This window comes from Gymnodraco acuticeps, unplaced genomic scaffold (genome assembly GCF_902827175.1).
Source record: "Gymnodraco acuticeps unplaced genomic scaffold, fGymAcu1.1, whole genome shotgun sequence".
In the NCBI taxonomy this organism is placed as follows: Eukaryota; Metazoa; Chordata; class Actinopteri; order Perciformes; family Bathydraconidae; genus Gymnodraco; species Gymnodraco acuticeps.
This window is the reverse complement of record NW_022992290.1, coordinates 255,183-277,500: the sequence shown is the minus strand read 5'-3', so window position 1 is coordinate 277,500 and position 22,318 is coordinate 255,183. Positions and strand designations below refer to the sequence as shown.

At 40.3% G+C, this 22,318-nt stretch overlaps 1 protein-coding gene across 1 annotated transcript in view; it reads left to right on the top strand.

Moving 5' to 3' along the window:
- The first annotated feature begins 4,236 nt into the window (after positions 1-4,236).
- Positions 4,237-22,318, top strand: part of kirrel1b (kirre like nephrin family adhesion molecule 1b) — a 36,991-nt gene continuing 18,909 nt past the window's right edge. The window contains exons 1-7 of the mRNA XM_034207858.1: positions 4,237-4,264; positions 7,172-7,321; positions 15,214-15,363; positions 16,427-16,584; positions 19,764-19,914; positions 20,522-20,627; positions 21,696-21,844. Of these exons, the coding sequence (XP_034063749.1) occupies positions 4,237-4,264; positions 7,172-7,321; positions 15,214-15,363; positions 16,427-16,584; positions 19,764-19,914; positions 20,522-20,627; positions 21,696-21,844 (892 nt within the window). The remainder of the gene's footprint in view (positions 4,265-7,171; positions 7,322-15,213; positions 15,364-16,426; positions 16,585-19,763; positions 19,915-20,521; positions 20,628-21,695; positions 21,845-22,318) is intronic.

The window sequence follows — 22,318 nt, the reverse complement described above, 5'->3', positions numbered from 1 at the left end:
CTGATACATACACATGATTTTATTTGAATGGGAAGTGATTTGCTGTTTGCTGATTTATTTTTCTTTTGAAGAGGTCATATTACATGTTCAAGTTCATATCAGTATGTAGTGTCTCGACTGTGACATGTCTCCACGCTTTAATGTTCAAAAAACTCTTTATTTTTCTCATACTGCCTGCACCTCTTTTCACCCTCTGTCTGAAACCAGAGCCCAGTCTCCACTGATTGGTTAGCTGGCCGGCTCTGATGTGAGCAAAGCATACAATTTGTTTGAGCACTAGCCAATAGGAGCACAAGTGTTACACAGTGATGTCACTGTGATACGTAACGGAAGTACATTTGACAACATTAACAAAAGTGAAATATGAGGGTGTATCTCCCCCCTGATTGGGATCCAATACAGATTTGAATGGCTTCTGTGGCCCATGTTACACCCTTACATTGAGTTTCATCAAAAATGACGCTGATAGTTTCTCTGTTATCTCGCTGACAAACAACCAAACCAAACTGAAAACACTTTGGCTAAAAAGTTAGAATTGATATCTAAATATAAGGTTATTTAAAGGTGGGGTAGGTAAGTTTGAGAAACTGGCTCGAGATACGCTTTTTGTTATATTCCATGGAATGCTCTTAACATCCCGATAGCAATGAATATCTTAAGTGCTTTGACAAAAAAGCCAATCCAATCCGTTTATCCGGGCCGGCTAAACGGATTGGATTGCCGCCCTGTCTGTCAGCCTTCCATCTCGTGCACGCACAAATGTATCTCGTGCCCTCATTGGGCGTGCCGTCATTGGGCGTGCATGTGCGCGTTCATGTGTGTTGGAGGAGGTGCTCTGTAAGGAAGTCTGAAGGAAGGGGCGGATTCTTTTCGGCTGTGTACTTTCAAATTTTAGTGCACTCGAGCCGGTTTCTGAAACGTACCTACCCCACCTTTAATTGACTTAGAAATAGTGGTTTTCAGTGCATCAGGTCAGAAAAGCGATATGTAGTGCAATGAAACAACGTCTTGGTTTCTGTGTGTATTGTGAGGCTGCTGTGATCAAATGATGCAACTCAATGAAACGTGGTGTGTGTGTTGCCCACAAGCATTATGAGGGCAGGTTCAAACACAAGTTACTTACTAGACTAATTGCCTTTATTAATGAACGACTAATCTTGTGTTAGGTTATACTTTTTCAGACGAGTTAAGTGTCAATCAAAATCCCATTCATTATTGAGTTTAGCTTAATTGACTTTGATATTCTCGAACAGCTCATGTTTTTCATGCGAGTAACTTTTTTCCACGGACGATTAATAAATCAGCTCATGTTTAATACAATATGTGGAAATATGTGTTAATACTTAAATATTAAGAGTATACATTGAGGCTAGTTATATATCAATGTTTAAAGCTCAGTCTGATGGAAAAAGAGGAGAGCGTGAATAACAGATATTAGAGACATTAGGGATAATGTGTTTGGACACTGAGGCTGTTATTGTGAGGCTCTGTCTTTTGTTCAGCTGGGTCATTATGCAACGAGAGGGAGAAGATAAGATATACCTAACATCATCCCTCAGGGTAATGAGGCAGGGCAGTGGAGGATGAAGAGGAGGCGAGATAGCTAGAGGAGGAGGAAGGATGCTGAGGAGAGGGATAGACAGAAACAACTGCACGGAGAAGGAGAGAGTGGAGAGAAAGAGAGATGCTGGAGGACTGAGATAAAAGAGAAAGGAGAAGAAGAAGAGAAACAAACATATAGTTCTTTACTTGATTTGAAATGAACTCAGATTGATAACATGATGTTTTACTATTTTACTTGTAGAGACTTTAGAAACAAGTCGATGAAAGGCTGAGGTCGGGCCTGGTGGCCAACATCTTAGCTGCGACCAAAAAACGCGTTGAACAAAAGTTAATCTAATGGAAATGATCCACTTGTCCAGCTTTGAAAAAGTTGCGGTCAACAAGAAATACAGTAACTATCCACCCTCTCTTCCACGCACACTCCTCACACAGGTCAACAGATGAGTGCCGCCCATACCCATGTGACCCACCCAATACAACCTGTAATTGATCACAAAATGATATATTTAATCAAAGACCAATGCCAAAATATAATCAATCAGAAACCTAGTTAAATGTACAACATAAATCACCACTTTTTGACATTCATGGCTCCTACATGTCTGTGTGTTTTAAAATGGTTATGCTAATGAAGCTGATGGTACAATAATGTTGAAAAAAGACACAACGAAAGAAAGAAGAAGTGAGAGAAGAAGAAAGCAAGTTAGACAAGAAGAGAAAGGAGAGAATGACAGACAGTTTGGTGAAAGTCAGAAGAAATATAGAAAATAAGCAGAAGAAGAGATAGAGGAATGTGTGTGTGTGTGTGTGTGTGTGTGTGTGCGTGTGTGTTGTAAGGGGGAGGAGGAGGGGGGGTATCCCGTAGGGTTAATTACATCTCTGTTCTCTGTCAGTGCTGCTCTCTCCTCCGCAATCTGAGTCCCTGCTGGAGGCTGACAGGCCACACACACACACACGCACGCACGCACGCACACACACACACACACACACACACACACACACACACACACACACACACACACACACACACACACACACACCACACACACACACACACACACACACACACACTGCAGTCTGTCCCAGGAGGCCGTGCGTTGTTCTGTACGGAGTTAGACACGAAGAAGAGGGCCCTTACTCGTAATAGCTGTTAATTTTGCATAAATCATGCACAACATGACCCACATGTAAATCACTCATGTCAGCAGGATCTGACTTCCCAGCAGCTCGTCTTCTTCTTCTCTGCAGGAAACACCTGCAGCTTCCACTTCCATTGTTTGGTCTTAGCTCCTCCTCCTCCATGATCACTTTTCCTGTCGTTCTAGGAAATAGAAATGTGTATTTTGGCAACTTTTGTCAAGGTTGTCTAAGTTTCAGATATAATGCACGAGGGACATTCTACTTATTTAAATATGAAGGATCTTCCTGTCCTGATATGTCTGCCATTGATCTACTTTTTTAATTCTTCGAGTAGAAGTGAGAGCGTTCGAACTTGTATTGAACTTTGGTTTAGTGATGAGCGTGGGAGTTCTTTGAGTTTTATTGAGCATGATGTTGTGTCATGGAAAATGTCTTGCAACTGCATTTCCTTTTGGTTTAATGAGGCTTTTTTGAGTCCTTTGAACTAAACTGAATAGAAGCTTAACCAGAAGTTTTGTCCTTGCATTGCCTAAAAGTGTTTTTAACATTTTATTATCTATTAGCCTTTCTTGGAGTATTTTATATCTCAATTTGATGCAGCAGAGAGGGCCAGGAAACCTGAAGAGCCATGAAAAAGGTCTTTAACCAAACTGGTCCTATGTGACTAATAGAACTTCAGAAAATGAGAAGTCTTTAATTTGGTCATTAAATTAGGTAATTAAAACTGAGGTTCAAAACAAACGGAGACAAAAAAATACCTAAATGAAAGTTTAATAAGGATTCAGGGCGAACAAGACGACAGTAAGTGAAATGTGTTGGAGATAAAATAGGTCTTTATAAAGACATTTTCATTGATTGGGATAAACCCCTTGAGATGCACCATCTCGTTTTCAAGGAGGTCCCGACAATAACAACAACTTACAGACATACATAAACAAAAAGACAAAATGCAAAACATGACACACAAGACAAACCACATACAGTCTGTTAAGTAAAATTCAAGTAATGCATACAATCATTACAATTTGTGACAGTCAAGCAAATCAGTTTCATCAATATCAGTTTCATTAATAACAAGTCGATTATATTTAAAGGTGACCTATCATGCAAAATGCACTTTTGTACGTCTTTTATACATGAATATGTGTCCCCGGTGTTCCAGGGAACTCACCAAGCGTCAGAAAACGCAACCCTCTCTGTGGAAGCTATTCAGTATTTTTCACATTTATTTAATGTATTTATTTGTTATTTTTTGTTTTGTAGAATTAATTGATTTACAGCCATATTATTTAAGTTAAGTTGTGTTCCAGCTAAAATGCTTTTATTTTGAAGGTGATGGGTCAATTTGGACACACAGCTGGGTTTATTTAAGGCAATCAGGGCACAGCAGCAGTCAGTGGGCACCGGGAAGGTCTATGGTTTTTTACCGGTGTCAGGGCTGAGTTCAGCAAACATTTCAACACCTTTTGCTGTATTGTTCCCGCAAGGTGAAGCTAATAAATACAACAAAAACGTCGATGCCTTGTCTGGACAATGGATGAATTACCGGCTCCTGATCTGCGTAAGGTCCATTGTGCCTGGTGCCTCAGTGGCCTTTTGAAACTTTGTTGTTGTTGACAAATAGCCACTACACTCTCTATTTTCCTCCATACCCAAATCTCTAAAAAAAGGGCTGCAACGGATCTGATACAGACTGATCCAGATTTGAACACTTCTATGACGTCACAGAAGTGGCGCTACGGCTATTGGGCCAACTCCACCAATCAGGAAGAGACAGCCACGGACATTGCCGTTCGAAAGCGCTGGAGACGCTGTAGTACATATGCCAGGCCTGTAGGTGGTGCTGTTCTCACAGAATCAGCCCATGCAAAGACAGTGTTAAATTGAGCGAAATGAGGAATGGCTAAAATGCATGATCTGTTTGGTATTTTGAAAAATAAAAAATCCTTCTGCTAACACACAAAGCTCTCAATAACCAGGCTCCCCCCTACCTCTCCGACCTGATCCACCACTACACCCCTTCCCGCAGCCTTCGCTCATCAGAAGCGAACCTCCTCTCTATCCCCAAGAAAACCAAGCTCCGAACCTGGGGGGATAGAGCCTTCTCCATCGCTGCCCCCACCCTCTGGAACTCCCTCCCACAACACATCAGAGACTGCACTGACCCCCCCACTTTCAAAACACTGACCAAAACACACCTCTTCAGACTGGCTTTTAATCTGTGAATTATGCTGTATTGCTGTTTTAATAACTTTTAAATTCTATTTTATCATGTTTTATCACCACTGTAAAGCGTCTTTGAGCACCTGGAAAAGCGCTTTGAAATGCAATGTATTATTATTATTATTATAAATATGCCTTATATAGGTATGGTCCTACACTATATTATTCAAATATAGCATGGTAGGTCCACTTTAAAACAGAGTTTCCTGACCTGATCCCCAGGAGAAGATTTGTCAACAACCCGAGAGCCAAGATCGCCAAATCTCAATCAACACAAAATCTGATGCAGCCAAATGAATGAAATCAGTTCTGTAAGACCTCGCTACGCCTGTATTGAAGACAACATTTCAACATCACATCATCTGCTTTGTATCGCTCCAGAAAAACAACCTAACAACAGCGAGTGTTCAGTGTTTTAAGGCGGGTTTTCCCCTTAAACTTCAAAAGGATCCGCTCTCTCTTACAGCACTTGTCTTTTTGATTTAGTTGATTTAGAAAGTTGATGAAACATCAAAGTGCTTCCTGTGAAGTCTGTAAGATTCCTGTCTTCAGTAAAGGAGCCTTCTTCACAAATAACATGACAGGCCGTGTAATCCTCCTGACGAATCGGCAAATCTCCCTGTTGTTTCCACCTTTGTGGTTCAATCCCACTGAGACGTTTCCCTCTAAGCCACGGCCGGCTTTATTAACCAGTTCTGCCTTAATTAGCTAATAGGATTGTTTTAACCATGATCCAAGAACAGAATAGCCTGAGGGAAGACAAACACCAACTGTGGAAGTGTGTGTGTGTGTGTGTGTGTGTGTGTGTGTGTGTGTGTGTGTGTGTGTGTGTGTGTGTGTGTGTGTGTGTGTGCCTGGATATATCCCCAGCTGTGTGACTCAATGTGCAATTGTACGTGCGTGAATGACTCAGTGAGGTGTGTGTGTGTGTGTCGAGGGAATAAATTGGGTGTGATTTAATGTTGCATGTGTGCAAGAGCGTCTGTTTGTGTGAGATGTGTGTGTGTGTGTGTGTGTGTCATCTAAGGCACCACAGTCTTCTTCTCTGCCTTAATTAACGCGCCTTCTTGCAACACTTTCTCTAGAATGTGAAACAATTTGACCTGATGATGCAAACAGCTGAAAACAGCGCGGGGTTGGAGCCTCGCCTCCTCACCTGACACTTTCTCTTTATGCCAGAGCGTTAATGTATGCCGGCTTTACATCCCGGTATTTGAGCAGGACTGCAACAGCAGCCAAAAGGCTTATTTTGCTGGGGGAAATGTGTGTGTGTAAGCAAAATCCTTTGTACTGCGTGATGAAGAAGAGCCGGCTGTATCACAGCTTGGCAGTGATGTTCTTTCAACACACACACACACACACACACACACACACACACACACACACACACACACACACACACACACACACACACACACACACACACACACACACACACACACACACACACACACACACACACACACACACAACACTCGCACATTCCCACGCACTTAAGCCTCAGTTAAAGTCCAGGGAAAACTTGAAAAGGGTGGCAAGAACACAGAGGAATGGAAATATGCAAATTAGAGCATTTGAGCTCTGGGCCAATCGCAAAGACGAATTATTAAAATGATTCATGAAATAAAATCTGTGAATTCCCCAAGTGTCCTTCCATTCAGCCAATACATATTTGTACGCTTCATTTAAATAATATCCTACTTTTAAATGTTGTTAGCCCTGTCAAATAAATAAATACAAATGTGTATCTTTCAATGTCAACATGTATATATTTAACTTTTTATTTCCGTAACATTTTCTATTTTGAGATGTTTAAATGTTATGTTGGTTTATTCGTCTACTCTTTATTTTCACATTATCTGCAACGCCTTGTTTTAACATGCTGCTATGACGGGAAAAAAGTCCCACATTGGGCTCAATAAAGTAACTCTTATCTACTCTAACCTAATATTGACATTAATGAAGACAGAGCCATTCATAACTTCACTTTCCCGTAAGAGAACTTTCACTCTGACAGGGTTTACATTAAAAACCACTCACAATAAAAACACATAATAAAAAAAAGGACAATAAAAACTCCATAAAGACACGGAACAAATCAACCCAACAGCGAGCACGAGTCAATAAGCCCGGAGAGGGACTGTGTGGCTCGATAAGGTGCAATAAAGGATGGCAGCTCAGGGCCGGTCACAATGACACTGAGCAGAAGTTAAAATTGATTTCCCTCCCTGTCCCTCTGTTGCAGCGTGGTGCATCCACTTCTCTCAGGAGCCGGCGGACCAGTCGGTGGTGCTAGGGGAGCGGGTGGTGCTGTCCTGCGTGGTCTTCAACTACAGCGGCATCGTCCAGTGGACCAAAGACGGACTGGCCCTCGGCGTGGGGGAGGGTCTCCGAGGTGAGGCCGGAGAAAAAACTGAAACGTTGACTTTAACGGTCACCTATTATACAAAATCCACTTTTTCATGTTTTATACATAAGCATGTGTCTCCTCTGTGTAAAGAGATTCTGGAAGTTTCAGGAAAAAAGATTCGCACTGAAAGAACTGAAAGAATTACTTTAATTGAATGTCTTATGTCAACAAATCAGGTTAGATGAAAGCAATAATGTTAAGTTTAACCCAATCCTTTTTATTTCAACTTAATATTATTGCTTTCAACTAACCTAGAGCAGTTATGTGATATCTGTTGACATATTAGATGCATAGTACACGTTTCAGTTTTTTCAGTGTGTTGTGCAGCGGTGGGAGGAGTAGCAGATCTTGTACTTCAGAAAAACACGAGTGTAGGAATACTCTGTTACAAGCAAAAGTCCTGCATTCAAAATGTTACTTAAAGTGGACCCATCATGCTATATTTGAAACATATATTGTAGGGCCATACCTATTTGCTGTATTCCAGCCCTGTTTTAGCAAGGGCTGATTCTGTGGCAAATGAGCTGCAGCTGACCACGCCCCCCTGCAAAGGAGGGGGGCGAGGCACGAGCGTCATGTTACCATGCTGTTACCATGCTGTTACCATGCTGTTACCATGCTGTTATCATGCTGTTACCATGCTGTTACCATGCTGTTACCATGCTGTTATCATGCTGTTACCATGCTGTTACCATGCTGTTACCATGCTGTTACCATGCTGTTACCATGCTGTTATCATGCTGTTGCCATGCTGTTGCCATGCTGTTACCATGCTGTTACCATGCTGCAACCCCCCATTCCCCTGATAGGTGGAGAGTTGCCCATATAGGCGGAGCTCCCCGTTTCTGACGTCAGAACAATTTCAAATCTGGATCAGTCTGTATCAGATCCGTGAGTTCCCTGACACACCGGGGACACATGTTCATGTATAAAAGATGTACACAAGTGCATTTTGCATGATAGGTCCCCATTAAATAAGAGTACAAAAGTATTAGGATCACAATATACTTAAAGGTCACCTATTGTGCAAAATCCACCTTTTCTTGTCTTTCATACATAACCATGTGCCCCCTCTGTGGAAAGAGATTCTGAACATTTCAGGAAAAAAGATTTACTCACTTTTTGCCCTGATCCATTTATATAAAAACCTGTCTGAAAATGAGGCGTGTGGAAGGGTCTCCGAGGTGAGGCCGGAGAGAAGTTACTGCACTGAAAGAACTGAAACGATGACTTTAATTGAATGTATTATGTCAACACATGTCACAAAGCTTTATCAGATCAAATCAAAATGTAGCCCCAAATCACAAGAAATGCCTCAAGGGCTGTACAAAGCAAACAAAAGCAAAGACAAAAACTAAATACAAACGTCATAGCATAAAAATTATAAAAACATTACACAACATTATACATCAACATTAGTATTGCATGTGATAAAGGCATGTGACTGAAGTGATGGTAATGTGGATGTAGATATCAGGCTAATTGAAAGCAATAATACTAGGTTGAATCTAACCGTGAAATCTGTTGACATATTAATCTTAATTAAAGTCAACGTTTCAGTTATTTCAGTGTGTAGTGCAGAGGTGGAGAAGTACTCAGATCTTGTACTTGAGTAAAAGTAGAAGTACCAGAGTGGAATACTCTGTTACAAGTAAAAGTCCTGCATTCAAAAAGTAAAAGTACAAAAGTATTTGCATTAAAATATACTTAAAGTACCAAAAGTACTCACTGTGCAGATTGGTCCATTTCAGAATAATATATATGATATGTTTTATAATTATTGATCATGAAAGTGTTCTCAAAGCTGGTAAAGTGTAGCTAGTTTGAATGACTTTGTATAATGCAGGGTAGCTGGTGGATTTACTCCAGGTAGAACTAAAGTCTGATTTAACACTTGATTATATTTCACATCATTCATCCAGATCTGTGAAGTAACTAAAGGTATTAAATAAAGTAGTGGAGTACATGATTTACCTCTGGATTGTAGTGGGGTATGTACGAAGTAGCAACAAATGGAAATACTCAAATAAAGTACCTCAAAATTGTACTTAAGTACAGTACCACATAAATGTACCACTGTGCAGCGGGAGAGGAAAGAGACCTGGTGGCTTCACAGAGCTGAAGGCATCAAAGTGAAGAGAAGAAGGGAATAACTGTGCCACGGTTCCGGTTCAGTGTAAGCACCCTGACAAAAGCTATTGTGGTTGAAAAGTGTAGGGTCTTTCTAACATTAAGGGAATGAACACTGAACAGAGAGGGGGAGAGTTAAGAGCCAAGAGGCGTGTGAGTGACAATCTGGGCAGAAATGAGTCCTGTATATCATGCTGAATTAGAGAAAATCCCTCACACTGCTGACAAAAGCAGACGCACATTGGCATTTACATTTTAAGCCGACATGCACATCCAGAGTGACTTACTGCGAGCAGAAGAATACTCTTCATTTCAGAGCGGGGGGAAAGCATCACAGGCATCCCAAAGTGAGGGGAGTCAAAGGGTCAAAGCACAACAGACGGAGAAGACGTTGAAAGAGCAGGAAGAAAAGAAGCGGTGAGAATAAGAAAAGCAGAACATGTATTTTTCCGCTGACCTTCCCCCCCATTTACAGAATTATTCAAAAAAGCTTTGAACCATCGTGGCTCACTGAAGGCTGTACTTGACATCTTATGACTGCAGGTGATGGTTCTCTTTCTTTGCCCAGATTTTGGCATTTCTCAAGACTTCCATCTGTTGAAAAGATGAAAAGGTCTGTGTTGGTGGTGGAGGAAGAACTTGAATCTTTTACTTGGAGGTAGCAGGACTAATGTGTAGGAATACTCACTACAAGTGAACGTCGTGCATTTTTTACGAGCATAAGCTTTGAAATATACTTAAAGTCAAGAAGTCATTATGCACAATGGCCCATTTCAGAATTTTCAATTATATTCATCGATGCATAAATGCGGACATCAATTTAAGCTTTCAGCAGTGTAGCATTGTTCAATTCTATATCAAACAAGTTGCGTATAGAAAATAAACAAGACTACCGACTTTTAAAGACTTGTTTTCCTTGAGTGTTATGTTAGATACCCGTTTTAATATAATTTGTTGTTTGTTTTTTATGTTAATCCATCAATAACATCTAATATATCTGAGGCTAAGTGGCTTTGCTTGTGTGTTTCTACTTCGGTGCCTTTCAATTGAAACTATGACAACGAAAGAAAGAAAGAAATCTTACGACGTTTGGTCGTTGGGCGGAGGTGGACAATCACATACACCAGTACATTTACTTAAGTACTTTTTTGATATACTTGTACTTTATTTGAGTATTTCCATGTAATGCTACTTTGTACTTCTACTCCTCATAATTCAGAGGTAAATATTGTAACTCACTTACCTGCATGTAAAAGCACATGATATGCTGATGTGGTAAAACGCAGTATAGCACTAATCTACACAGTATTTTAAGTAAGTACATTTGGTCTACATTTACAAAGTGCAATACTAAATTGCTGTTCTATTTATAAAAAAACAGGATAATTTAATAATAACTATAATAATATAATACTTTTGATTACCACAAGTACATTTAGATGACAATACTAATACCTATATTATTCTGAAATGCAGAATGAGTACTTATAACGTTTGATGCTAATACTATTGTACTTTTACTTAAGTCATATTTTTAAATCAGGACTTTTACCTGTAGTGGAGTATTTTAAGACAATAGTATTTGTACTTTTACTTAAGTAAATTATCTAAGTTTCTCCCAACACTGCTTTTAAAGTTAAAGTCTTTGATCAACTTTAAGGGTTGCACTTAAATATAAATATATGTTGTTTTTCTTTTGTTAATTTCACAATTACGACTTTAACCGAGAAAGGTTTCATAATCGCATTTCACCCTATTTTAAACATTGCAGAAACAGGGTGAAAAGAACATTTATTTATATATGAACATGTCACGGATATTTGCTTTCATTAAAAATCTAATAATTACAAAATGTAACATCACAGTACATCAGTGCTCGACCCTTTGTGCCCTTTCAGCTCTACACCACGCATGACATTCCTCATCACGCTGTAAATTAATCCATAAAACCAACTTGCTGTATAGCAGCACACACACACACACACACACACACACACACACACACACACACACACACACACACACACACACACACACACACACACCACACACACACACACACACACACACACACACACACACACACACACACACACACACACACACACACACACACACACACACACACACACACACACACACACACACACACACACACACACACACACACACACAGGTTCAGTAAAAGGTCAGCAAACGTCTCTCCACCTTTCTTTTATTCCCTGCTCCTTTCAAACTCCATCATCACTCGCTTTATGTATTTCCCAGATCCCCTCCATTGCCTTTCATTCCCCTTCCTCTCTCCTCACCCCTTCCTCTCTCCTCACCCCTTCCTCCTCTCTCTCTTAATGCTCTCTTTGTCCTTGCAGCCTTTTGCGAGCGTGGTTCTGATGATAAACGCACCGCCGTTTGATAAACATGTTGTCCTCTCTGTCTCTTTCCCTCTGCTTTTCAACCATCCATCACCATCTCCTGACCGTTATTTATCCTTAAGTTGTCTGTGCTGCCACTCCTCCCTTCATCCTTGACGTACTGTCTCAATCTTTTCCCTTTCATGTATTGAATATAAAAAAAGAAACATGTCAACGAATGGAGGAAAGTCTGTTAATATGTGCACCGACAAATAATCTGAATGTAGTTTAACCTGGCGTGTGAGAGGTTGTCGTTATGTGCCCTGTATGGTTTTCATACAGCTGGGGATGACAGTGTAGGAGTGCAGATTAGATTCATACCTGCAGTTTGCACCCACACACACATGCAGGAGATGTATGATTATTCACAAAGCCTGTTTTTCTCCCACATTATATTATGTGCATGTAGATATCAAATACAAAAAAACCCTCACAACAAATACATGTTTGCATCGTGTTTACCTGTATCAATGCAAATACCTACGTTTCCTCACTACCTGCATGCAGGCAGTTTATTGTTCGTCCTCTTCCTTCTTCTCCTTCTCCCCGGGGTGCTTTCACCTCTGTGGTTGCTATGCTGCGAGGTGCTGGAGTGGATGATGTAATCTCCACTAATACTTATGTACCCCCCACCACCAGCACCACTTTCTCTCCTCCTCTCAACCCCGACTGCATGCCCGCCTGCCTTTGCCATCTGAATCCATGATGTCATGTTAGGATTGGGCACGGAGGATCAATGAGTGCCCCCTAGTGGGACGTCACGCTCAATTATGTCTTTGTCTGAGAGGCGAGGGTTCAAACAGAGAGGAGGGGGTATAATTGGAACGGCGCTGCCTGTAGTTCTGCAGTTTGTGTATCAGGCACTGATGTGGCAGCATGGTATGCGTGGCGATGTTTGATCAGTGTTTGTGCAAAAGCCCTTCAGCTGTTTATCTCACACTGTGCTACTGTGTTGCTGTGTGTGTGTTGTGTGTGTGTGTGTGTGTGTGTGTGTGTGTGTGTGTGTGTGTGTGTGTGTGTGTGTGTGTGTGTGTGTGTGTGGGGGGGGGGGGGTGGAAGAAGTACTCAAATCTTGCACTTAAGTAAAAGTAGAAGTACGACAGGGTAGGAATCCTCCGTTACAAGTAAAAGTCCTGCAATCAAAATGTTAGGCGTGTGGCTCAGTGGGTCGTCCGTAGGTGTTCGGAGCAGGGGGTCACAGGTTCAAACCCCACTGCAGTCAGCATGTCGTTGTGTCCCTGGGCAAGACACTTCACCCCAAATTGCTCCTGTGAGGATTGCCCACAGTATTGAGTATGTAAGTCACTTTGGATAAAAGGGTCTAACAAATAACATGTAATGTTACTCAAGTTAAATTACAAAAGTACAGTATACTTTATTGTAAGTCGCTTTGGATAAAAGCGTCAGCTCAATGCAATGTAATGTAATACTTGAGTATATCTACTGTGTGTGAGTGTGTGTGTGTGTGTGTGTGTGTGTGTGTGTGTGTGTGTGTGTGTGTGTGTGTGTGTGTAACCTGGCTCGTGTGTGTATAGAACACACTCTCATGATCTCCTTGACGCTTAATGCAAAAAGGTCTTCAGAACTAGCTATTAAGGCTAAATGCTATTTTTGCGTGATGACGTTTTCAGACGGATACATGTCCCATTTGCTGCTCCCTGTCACTGATTGACGTAATTCCATTGTGATTCAGCTTTTATCCATTTCATAAGAGCTTTTACATCTGATGTATGTGGTAAACAAGGCCGAGGACAGATGTACACTCAGTAACATTGAATAAAAGAAAAAGGACGAGATGATGCGTAAATGTTTCCGAAGGTTTTTCTGATGCTTTTCTTATATATTTTTCCTGTTACTGAAAACACGGAATGATATGCAGCTTGAGAAATAACTATTGAAAGCGTTATTCAATTAAATTGATAGTTATTCACCAAGATTACTAAGTATATTACCTAACTTACCTTCAATGGTTATGCTTCCACAAATGTTAAGACATTCTTCATAACAAAAAATATCATTAAAAGTAAAAGAGTTCCATATCTAAGATGTCTGTGAATTTGCATTTCCACTGGGAGCTTAAATGTTTGTCTAGATGAGTTGATAGATATAAAAAGTTTACTTCCAAACCTTTAAACAACGTTTTTCAGTGTACCTGAAACGTATCACTCAGTTTTTAAATAACGATGTTATCTGTGTTGAAGGCAGTGCTGTTATGATGACTCATGCCTTTAATTGCAGCTCCTATGTGTCTCTTTCTTTGTGCCAGCTATCATTTTGTATTTCAAACATCATCCCAGAAGTTACTTTTCTAAACTCGTCAAGCTTTTGTGACCTGGTAATAAACATGCATGACTCACAGTGGAGCGAAGACAAAAAGCACATTTCCATTGGATGACTCTCTTTTTTGAACTGTAATCTATATTGTTCTTGTATGGTAATGTTGTATTGGTTTGTAAGCGTATTGTTCAATGTATCATAGAGGTTCAATTTATACTCACTTTATATATTAAGAAATGTAGCTTGTATTGTCAAAATTATACTTATATACTGTTATGTGTGATTGCACCATTGGAAATGCTTGGAATTTTGCTGTGCTCTGTGTAGATAGATGGATGGATAGATAGATAGATAGATAGATAGATAGATAGATAGATAGATAGATAGATAGATAGATAGATAGATAGATAGATAGATAGATAGATAGATAGATAGATAGATAGATAGATAGATGGATAGATAGATAGATAGGATAGATAGATAGATAGATAGATAGATAGATAGATAGATAGATAGATAGATGGATGGATGATAGATAGATAGATAGATAGATAGATAGATAGATAGATAGATAGATAGATAGATAGATGGATGGATGGATGGATGGATAGATAGATAGATAGATAGATAGATAGATAGATAGATAGATAGATAGATAGATGGATAGGTAGGTAGGTAGATAGGTAGGTAGATAGATATATGGATAGATAGATAGATAGATAGATGGATAGATAGATGGATAGATAGATAGATGGATAGATAGGTAGGTAGGTAGATGGGTAGGTAGATAGATAGATAGATAGATAGATGGATAGATAGATAGATAGATAGATGGATAGATAGATAGATGGATAGATAGATAGATAGATAGATAGATAGATAGATAGATAGATAGATAGATAGATAGATAGATAGATAGATAGATAGATAGATAGATAGATAGATAGATAGATAGATAGATAGATAGAGATAGATAGGTACTTTATTGATGGGAAATGTTTGCGTTTTTGCGTGTGACAATAATATAATAATAATAATCTCTATGTGTGTCTCCTGCAGCCTGGCCCAGGTACCGTGTGCTTCGGGCTCTGGACATCGGCCAGTACAACCTGGAGATCTCCCACTCGGAGCTGTCGGATGACTCTCTGTACGAGTGTCAGGCCACGGAGGCCGCCCTGCGCTCCAGGAGGGCCAAACTCAATGTACTCAGTAAGTGAACCGGCTGCAGGGGCCAACTTTTCTGATACGTTTTCCCTTTAACGACCACAGTTTGAGTGAAGGAACTTTTCACTGTGGAGAACTGGGGATGATTATAAAACCAAAGAAATGTTAGAACTTCAGAGGCACCTTTATGGATGAGAAGTGACGTTAAAAGTGCATCAATTTAAACGCACACATGTAAAGACTCCCACTGTAGGGAACTTTGGGATTTTAGCCTTTGCAGACCATTGACATGCATAAAAAACCCATATAATACACAACAGGAAAGAGAAAACCCCAGAAAGCATAATAGGGTCCCTTTAAGCTCTACAGTTTACTATTGACGTTGTGTTATTCGTGCAGTAGGTGTTTGGATACCTTTCGGCTTTCAGAATCCATGATATTTTTGGGTGTGTGAAACAGAGTCTTTAAATATAACACTAAGAAGCTCAAATTTGCTGATTTTGCTACAAATGCAAAGAGAAATCTGATGAAAACAGGTGGTGTAACATTCAAGGGTTCAAGGTTCAAGGTTTTTATTGTCAAACTAACATAGCTACAGAGTAATTATGTCGTTGAAAATCTTAAGTCACAGGCTTCTCCAACAATGCAACACAGTAATACAGATAAGCAGACAATATGAAAACAATATTAAAGTATATTAAATTAAAAGTAATACAAAAAAGAAAAATAGTTGAAGAGTGCAATACCAGTCTATATACAAGTTATTGGAATGATATATTAGATAGTAGATACATAATTACTTTATCTTAATGTCACACATAATCTTTTTTGGGGGCAGGAAGCTGCTTTTAATTGTGAAATACTGATGGATAGGAAGAAAAACATTGAAAGAATACAGTTGGAAATGCATTTATAAATCACAAACTAAGACGTTTAAGGTCATGCAGTTAAAAACCTCCTTAGAAAAATGCTATACATCCAATCCAATGTGTTGAGTAGGAATTCATGCTCTTTCGTGTACATGTACAGGTTTGTCTGTTTGCATTAGTGCACGCTTGCATAAATGCATCCTCTCTAAAGCTTGGATTGGTGTGTGTCTCTCCTCCAGTCCCGCCTGGAGACCCGGTGGTGGAGGGGACCCCGGAGCTGCTGCTGATGGCCGGGAACCCGTTCAACCTGACCTGTGTGACCCGGGGGGCCAAGCCTGCAGCGCACATCCAGTGGACCAAAGATGGAGCGGCAGTGGAGGGGGCCGTCCAGTCCACGGTGACTCACACACACCCATACACACACAGTCATGCAACATAAAACCCACATAAAGAGTTCATTACTGTACACTAATATTAGATCTGCATAATCTCAAAAGGCTACTAGTGGAAAAGTGTTTGTAAAAGTCGAGTATCTGCATCCTCAGTAACTGCACTCTCAGTCTGCTTGTTTGTTTGTTTAGAGGCTTGTTGCCGTGGGCGCTGCAAAGGGGAATTACAGTTTGTACTCCTCAGGCCTCACATCGCCCCGCGGTGCAAAGTCAGCAGAAGACTTCCATGCTTCTTGGTTGACAACATGATAGCATCTCTGCAGATGGAGACCATATTTATTATTTAATGCTTTTTTAAATGCTTATAAATTGCTAATTCTGACCTGATAACCAGTTGCCCGCAGCATTTTGCGCCTTGATTCCTGTAAGGGATTAAGAGATCAGGAGATAACTCAGTATTTGCCTTAAATAGTGTCAATGAAAGTGTGTAAACATCACTGAAATGCATCACTGGTATCTATTTACCATATCACATTAAGTATTTTCTTACTCTGAGACAGCCATGCTCTGCTGGATGATACAACAGGAAATCATTAAAAACCCAAGGTGCTTAGATAGCTGAGTCATACTTCCACGTTTAGTGAAAATAAACAGCGTTATTGGACCTGGATGAGACAAATTATACCGATATTTAACACATTTTGCAGGCCCTCATTTCCCTGAAGGGGTTCATCCAAAGCAGTGTTTCTCAAACTTGTTCATACCAAGGACCACTTAACCAATACAAAAACACTCTCGGACCACCTAACTCCACAAATATCAAAAAACACATCGTTTTTCTAGAACAGAGTACAAATCACCTGAAGATGGTACAAACAAGTTGCAACATGTGGGATGAAGGTGTTGCGCTGGGCTACATCATGCAATTGAAAGTGAAACTTAACCTCACTCCATTGCGGAGATATTCCCGCGAGAGTGAGGAAAACTGAAATGAATTTATTTATTTCAAATGTGAAATGTTACCAATATACTCACTGACCACTAGGGGGCGCTCACGGACCACCAGTGGTCCGCGGACCACACTTTGAGAAGCACTGATCCAAAGGATAAAACCTCAATAAAACACATTGACATCACATTGTATTTTGAGACATAAATGTTATATTTATTTAAAAACAACAGCGTGACATGAGAATATCAAACCTCTTCCTTATCATATCATTTATCAAATCAGTTTATTTGTTGTCCTGCAAACTCACTAAATAAGTATGAGTTGTATAACATTTCAGATGATTTGTGAATTAAGTGTTGGATCGTGATTACCATACGGAAGAATCTAAGTAATTGTGCCTTTGGTATCTCTCCAATTGAGAGGTTTTAAAAGTTTAATAAAAGGCTTTGGAATGAAACCGGATCATATCTGCACGGTGACTTACTTTCATTCAATCGTAGGTTTGATTCCCTCTCGGGACACATGCTGCAGTTAAATAGAAGTGCTTCTTGTATTTCAGTAACTTTATATTGTTATATAGTGATTCTAAACCACAAATGTATTTAAGAAGTTTTGTTTAACTTTGTCAGATCAACGTTGATCTTGTGTTTGCAAGGGTCTGTCCTTGCCAATAGAATGCGTTTTAGCATTTCACGAATCGAAGTCAACGTGTTTTTGTTGAGATGCCAAAAATAAGACCTTTGGACATAAAACAAGTCAGTAAATACCCCACTCCTGATAGTCCAAAGCTTCTACAGTAAGTGTCATAATAATGGCGGTTCAAAAAAGTGTCCTAATGAGACTGCTAAACATTATCACCTTTAGTTTAGCGGTGGTGGCTAATGTTAGCGTGATCTAACTGTGATGCTCGTTTACAGTTTAAACTGAGCGTTTAACTTCTGGCAATAGCATATACATATATCTCGAGATTATCCTGTTGAACAGAGCCTATGACTATCAGAAATGTGTGTTTGCAACATAGTTTATTGCAATATTCCAAAATCCAATGGAGAAATCCCATCGTTTTCTTTCAGGAAGCCCTTGCCATGTTAACTTCTGTTTACGTCATCACTGCACCACTTTAAAACGAGTCATTTCTCTTCCATCTGCAATGCATTTTGTATGGCCATTGTTTACCGCAAGAGAAGCCCATGTGAAGAAACACATCCAAACGTTATGGTCGTGACACATCGGGAAACATATAGCCAAGATATTTTTAATTAACCCAAGTAACACTGGCAGACTCTCCCTCACATACCGACACATAAAAGCAGGAACTGTACTAAGTGACACGTATAATCAAAGTGATATATTTTGCACTCCTTTCTCCCACTATCACGCTCCTGCATACTCTCCTACACTCATGAAATGATGCCTGCAAGTGCACACACAAACACACACACACACACACACACGCACACACTCTTGCTTTCATATGCACATGGAGGCAGCAGCAAACACTGACTCAGACACTCAAACACAGATGTTTTTACATCTCTTGCAGCCCGTGTTATGCCCCCCACACATGCTCATACATATTACATGCTGCTCCTATGCTATCGTGTTACTGACCACGCTTTTACACTACAGAGAAGGCTGTGAACACTTTCTTGACAGATTTTGTAGCTGTGTTGCAAAGCATCCCACCTCAAGAATCCAGGGAGACTGAAGTGTATAGGATAAGAGTTATAGTTTATGTCTTATAGCTGTAGTTTATTATAGATTAATATATCCAAAAAACAAGGAAGTCCTTTAATCAAATGAACTTCAAATTCCCAGAGCTCAAGATATCGTCTTGAAATTGCTTCCCCTATCTGTACGATTAACCAACTTTCATTTTTTTCTTTTTCACATAAGTATTCAGCTCTCATTTCGATAGCAAGGTCGAGGGTCCTCCTAAAACTGAATTGCTTGCGATAATTAGAAGAACATTTTCTAGATTTCCCTGCACCGATATTAAACATGATGACGATGAAGCACCCGAACATTAGTAACCATCCTGTGTCTTTCCCATGTTCTGCTCCCCTTCCTCTCTCCTATGTCTCCCATGACATTTCCCGTTCCCTCCTTTTTATGTCCTTCTCGTCCTTCCACATCCACTGTGCTCCTCCTCCTCTGCTTTGATCTTTTTCTGTTTCTCCCTCCCAACATTCTACCCACGTTCATCCTCTCCTTCTCTATTTCTTCGCCCAACAGGAAGTGTTACCTGACAGGAAGAGGGTGACGACCAGGAGCTACCTGCCCATCATCCCGGCCGACACTGACAGTGGTCGCAACTTCACCTGTGTAGCCAGCAACCCTGCGGTTCCCATGGGAAAACGAGCTACTGTTACCCTCAACGTCCACCGTATGTTACCCGTTTTGTCATTAAAGGTGCAGGTGGGGCTGATTTTGTGTCGGCACATAAAGAAATCACGCTATCATTTAAATGACCTGCCCAGCACCTGTCAACTTGAAGTTACGTGCTGTGTTTAGGAATTTATAGCCACTATTTTTCCCCATTGTCAAACCTGGGTGAGTTCCAGATTTGTTATCGCTGTTGCATTGATTTAGCATCGTCTTTGGAGCCACTCATTTTAACCTGAAGCGTTTGAGCCACATGATTTTCTTCAACATAAGAAAAACCTGATACCCTTTTGTGATTTAAGGGGTTTCTATTGTGTCCTCTAAGAAATACGGAATGATTGCTCATAAAGAAAACTGCGGTTTGAATTTTCAATTAAAACGATTGATGTATTTTTCAAAGCCAGTGTTGTAATTAATGGGAGAAAAACTATACAGTAAGAGTAGATGTAGAACCAGTGCTGTGTTAGTGAAGGTTTGAAATACAACATGTTATTGTTAAATGTATAGCTTGTGTAATTGAATCCCTCATGATGCATTGCACTGAAACAAAGACAGTCATGTGGTTTATCGTTCTACTGTATATCAAATATATATCTCTTCTTGTGCAGACCCTCCTATGGTGACCCTTTCCATCGAGCCTCGCTCCGTCATGGAAGGAGAGAGAGTAACATTCACCTGCGCGGCCACCGGAAACCCTCCAATCATCGGAATCAGGTACGGATTAAGAAGTGTCTCTACTGTGACATGTCTCCACGCTTTAATATTCTGCAGCACCTCTTTTCACCCTCTGTCTGAAACCAGAGCCCAGTCTGCTCTGATTGGTTAGCTGGCCGGCTCTTTTGAGATTGGTCAACCGCTTAGAGATGTCCCGCCCCTTAGCCTATTACGTACAATGTGTTGAGCACTAGCCAATAGGAGCGCAAGTGTTATATAGTGATGTCTATTATGTTACAGAAGTAGGGGGGGGTTAATGGATTTTAGCCTTTTGCAGACCATTGACATGCACAAAAACCTTTATAACACACTACAGGAAAGCATAAAAGGGCCTCTTTAAGATCTCAGACCTGGTTTAATTTACTTTAGAAGCATGTGACGGACTGTCTGATGATATCTTAGGGAAAGCGTTTCATTGCATGCCTGCAGTCCAACATCAGGAGCCAGATTGCAGTTCTGTGTAATGCCAATAGATGTCTTTCTCCATCTATTCCAATCTGCTTGTAACTGCCGTCTGGAGGCAATACTGAATTGTAATTTCTGCTTGCAGAACAGAATTGGAGAAAGTATTGAATATTTAAACAATTAAACCATGAGGTAAATCTTAAGTGACAGCACTGAAGCACTGAAATGGCTAAACGCTGGACTTAAACACGGTGGTTTTAATCTGAGGTTTGAAACGACACCAGAGGGCCCGGGAGTGGGAGCGCTGCCAGGCTCTTAGGCACTAAGCCTATTGAGCCTGTATTAAAAAGTCATCTAATGGCAGGTGTGCAATATGGTTATATGATTTACAGCTATATATCTGGATCATGAAAATGAAGAGAAAAGTATTTCCTTAGCTTGCAATCATTCCCTCGGGTTTTGACATGAAGGCTTTTCAAATGAGACTTTAACAGCTTTAATTGATAATTTAAAAACACTCGTCGACTAATAGTGGAAACATTTGGATCCCCACCAAAAAATTAGAAAAACTCATTATGCTTTTCAGATGTCCCGCTGATAACTGACATAACAATGATTGTAATGCTGGGAATCTTGTTAAACGGTGATGTGTTTCTGTGTCAGGTGGGCGAAGGGTGGCGTGCTGCTGGATGGAGCGAGGGAGACTGTGTTTGTCACCACGGCTGATCACTCCTTCTTCACCGAGCCCGTGTCCTGCCAGGTCTTCAACGTGGTGGGAAGCACCAACGTCAGCATCCTGGTGGACGTGCACTGTGAGTACAGAGCAAACACGCCAGAGCTGAGTGGGACTCTGCTGATATTTATATGCTCTAGTAACTATATAATATGTGTCCGTGTTTGTTTGAAGAGCCACGCTGCTTTTTACTTGTTTTCATGTATTGTGCAGAATCAATTTGCAAAAGATTGTTGTTGGCTGTATAATGATTCCTCTTAAGATAAGGTAAGATAAGAAGTACTTTATTGAGACTAGAAATAAACATTCCAAAATGTAAACATCTCAATAGAAATAAAATAGCATTAGGAACAAAAAGTAGAACAAATATATGTTGAATTACAATTCCTAGGTCAGTGCCTCTCGATTAGCCAATGGCATTTGTTGTGAAAGACACATGGCAAATAGTAGTGAACGTGCATTAAATAAAACAAGCTCTAATTACAGAAAATAAGTAGTAGAGCTGTCCTTTGTTGCAATATCCCCATGTCTCTCCTTATTCTCTGTGTTTCTT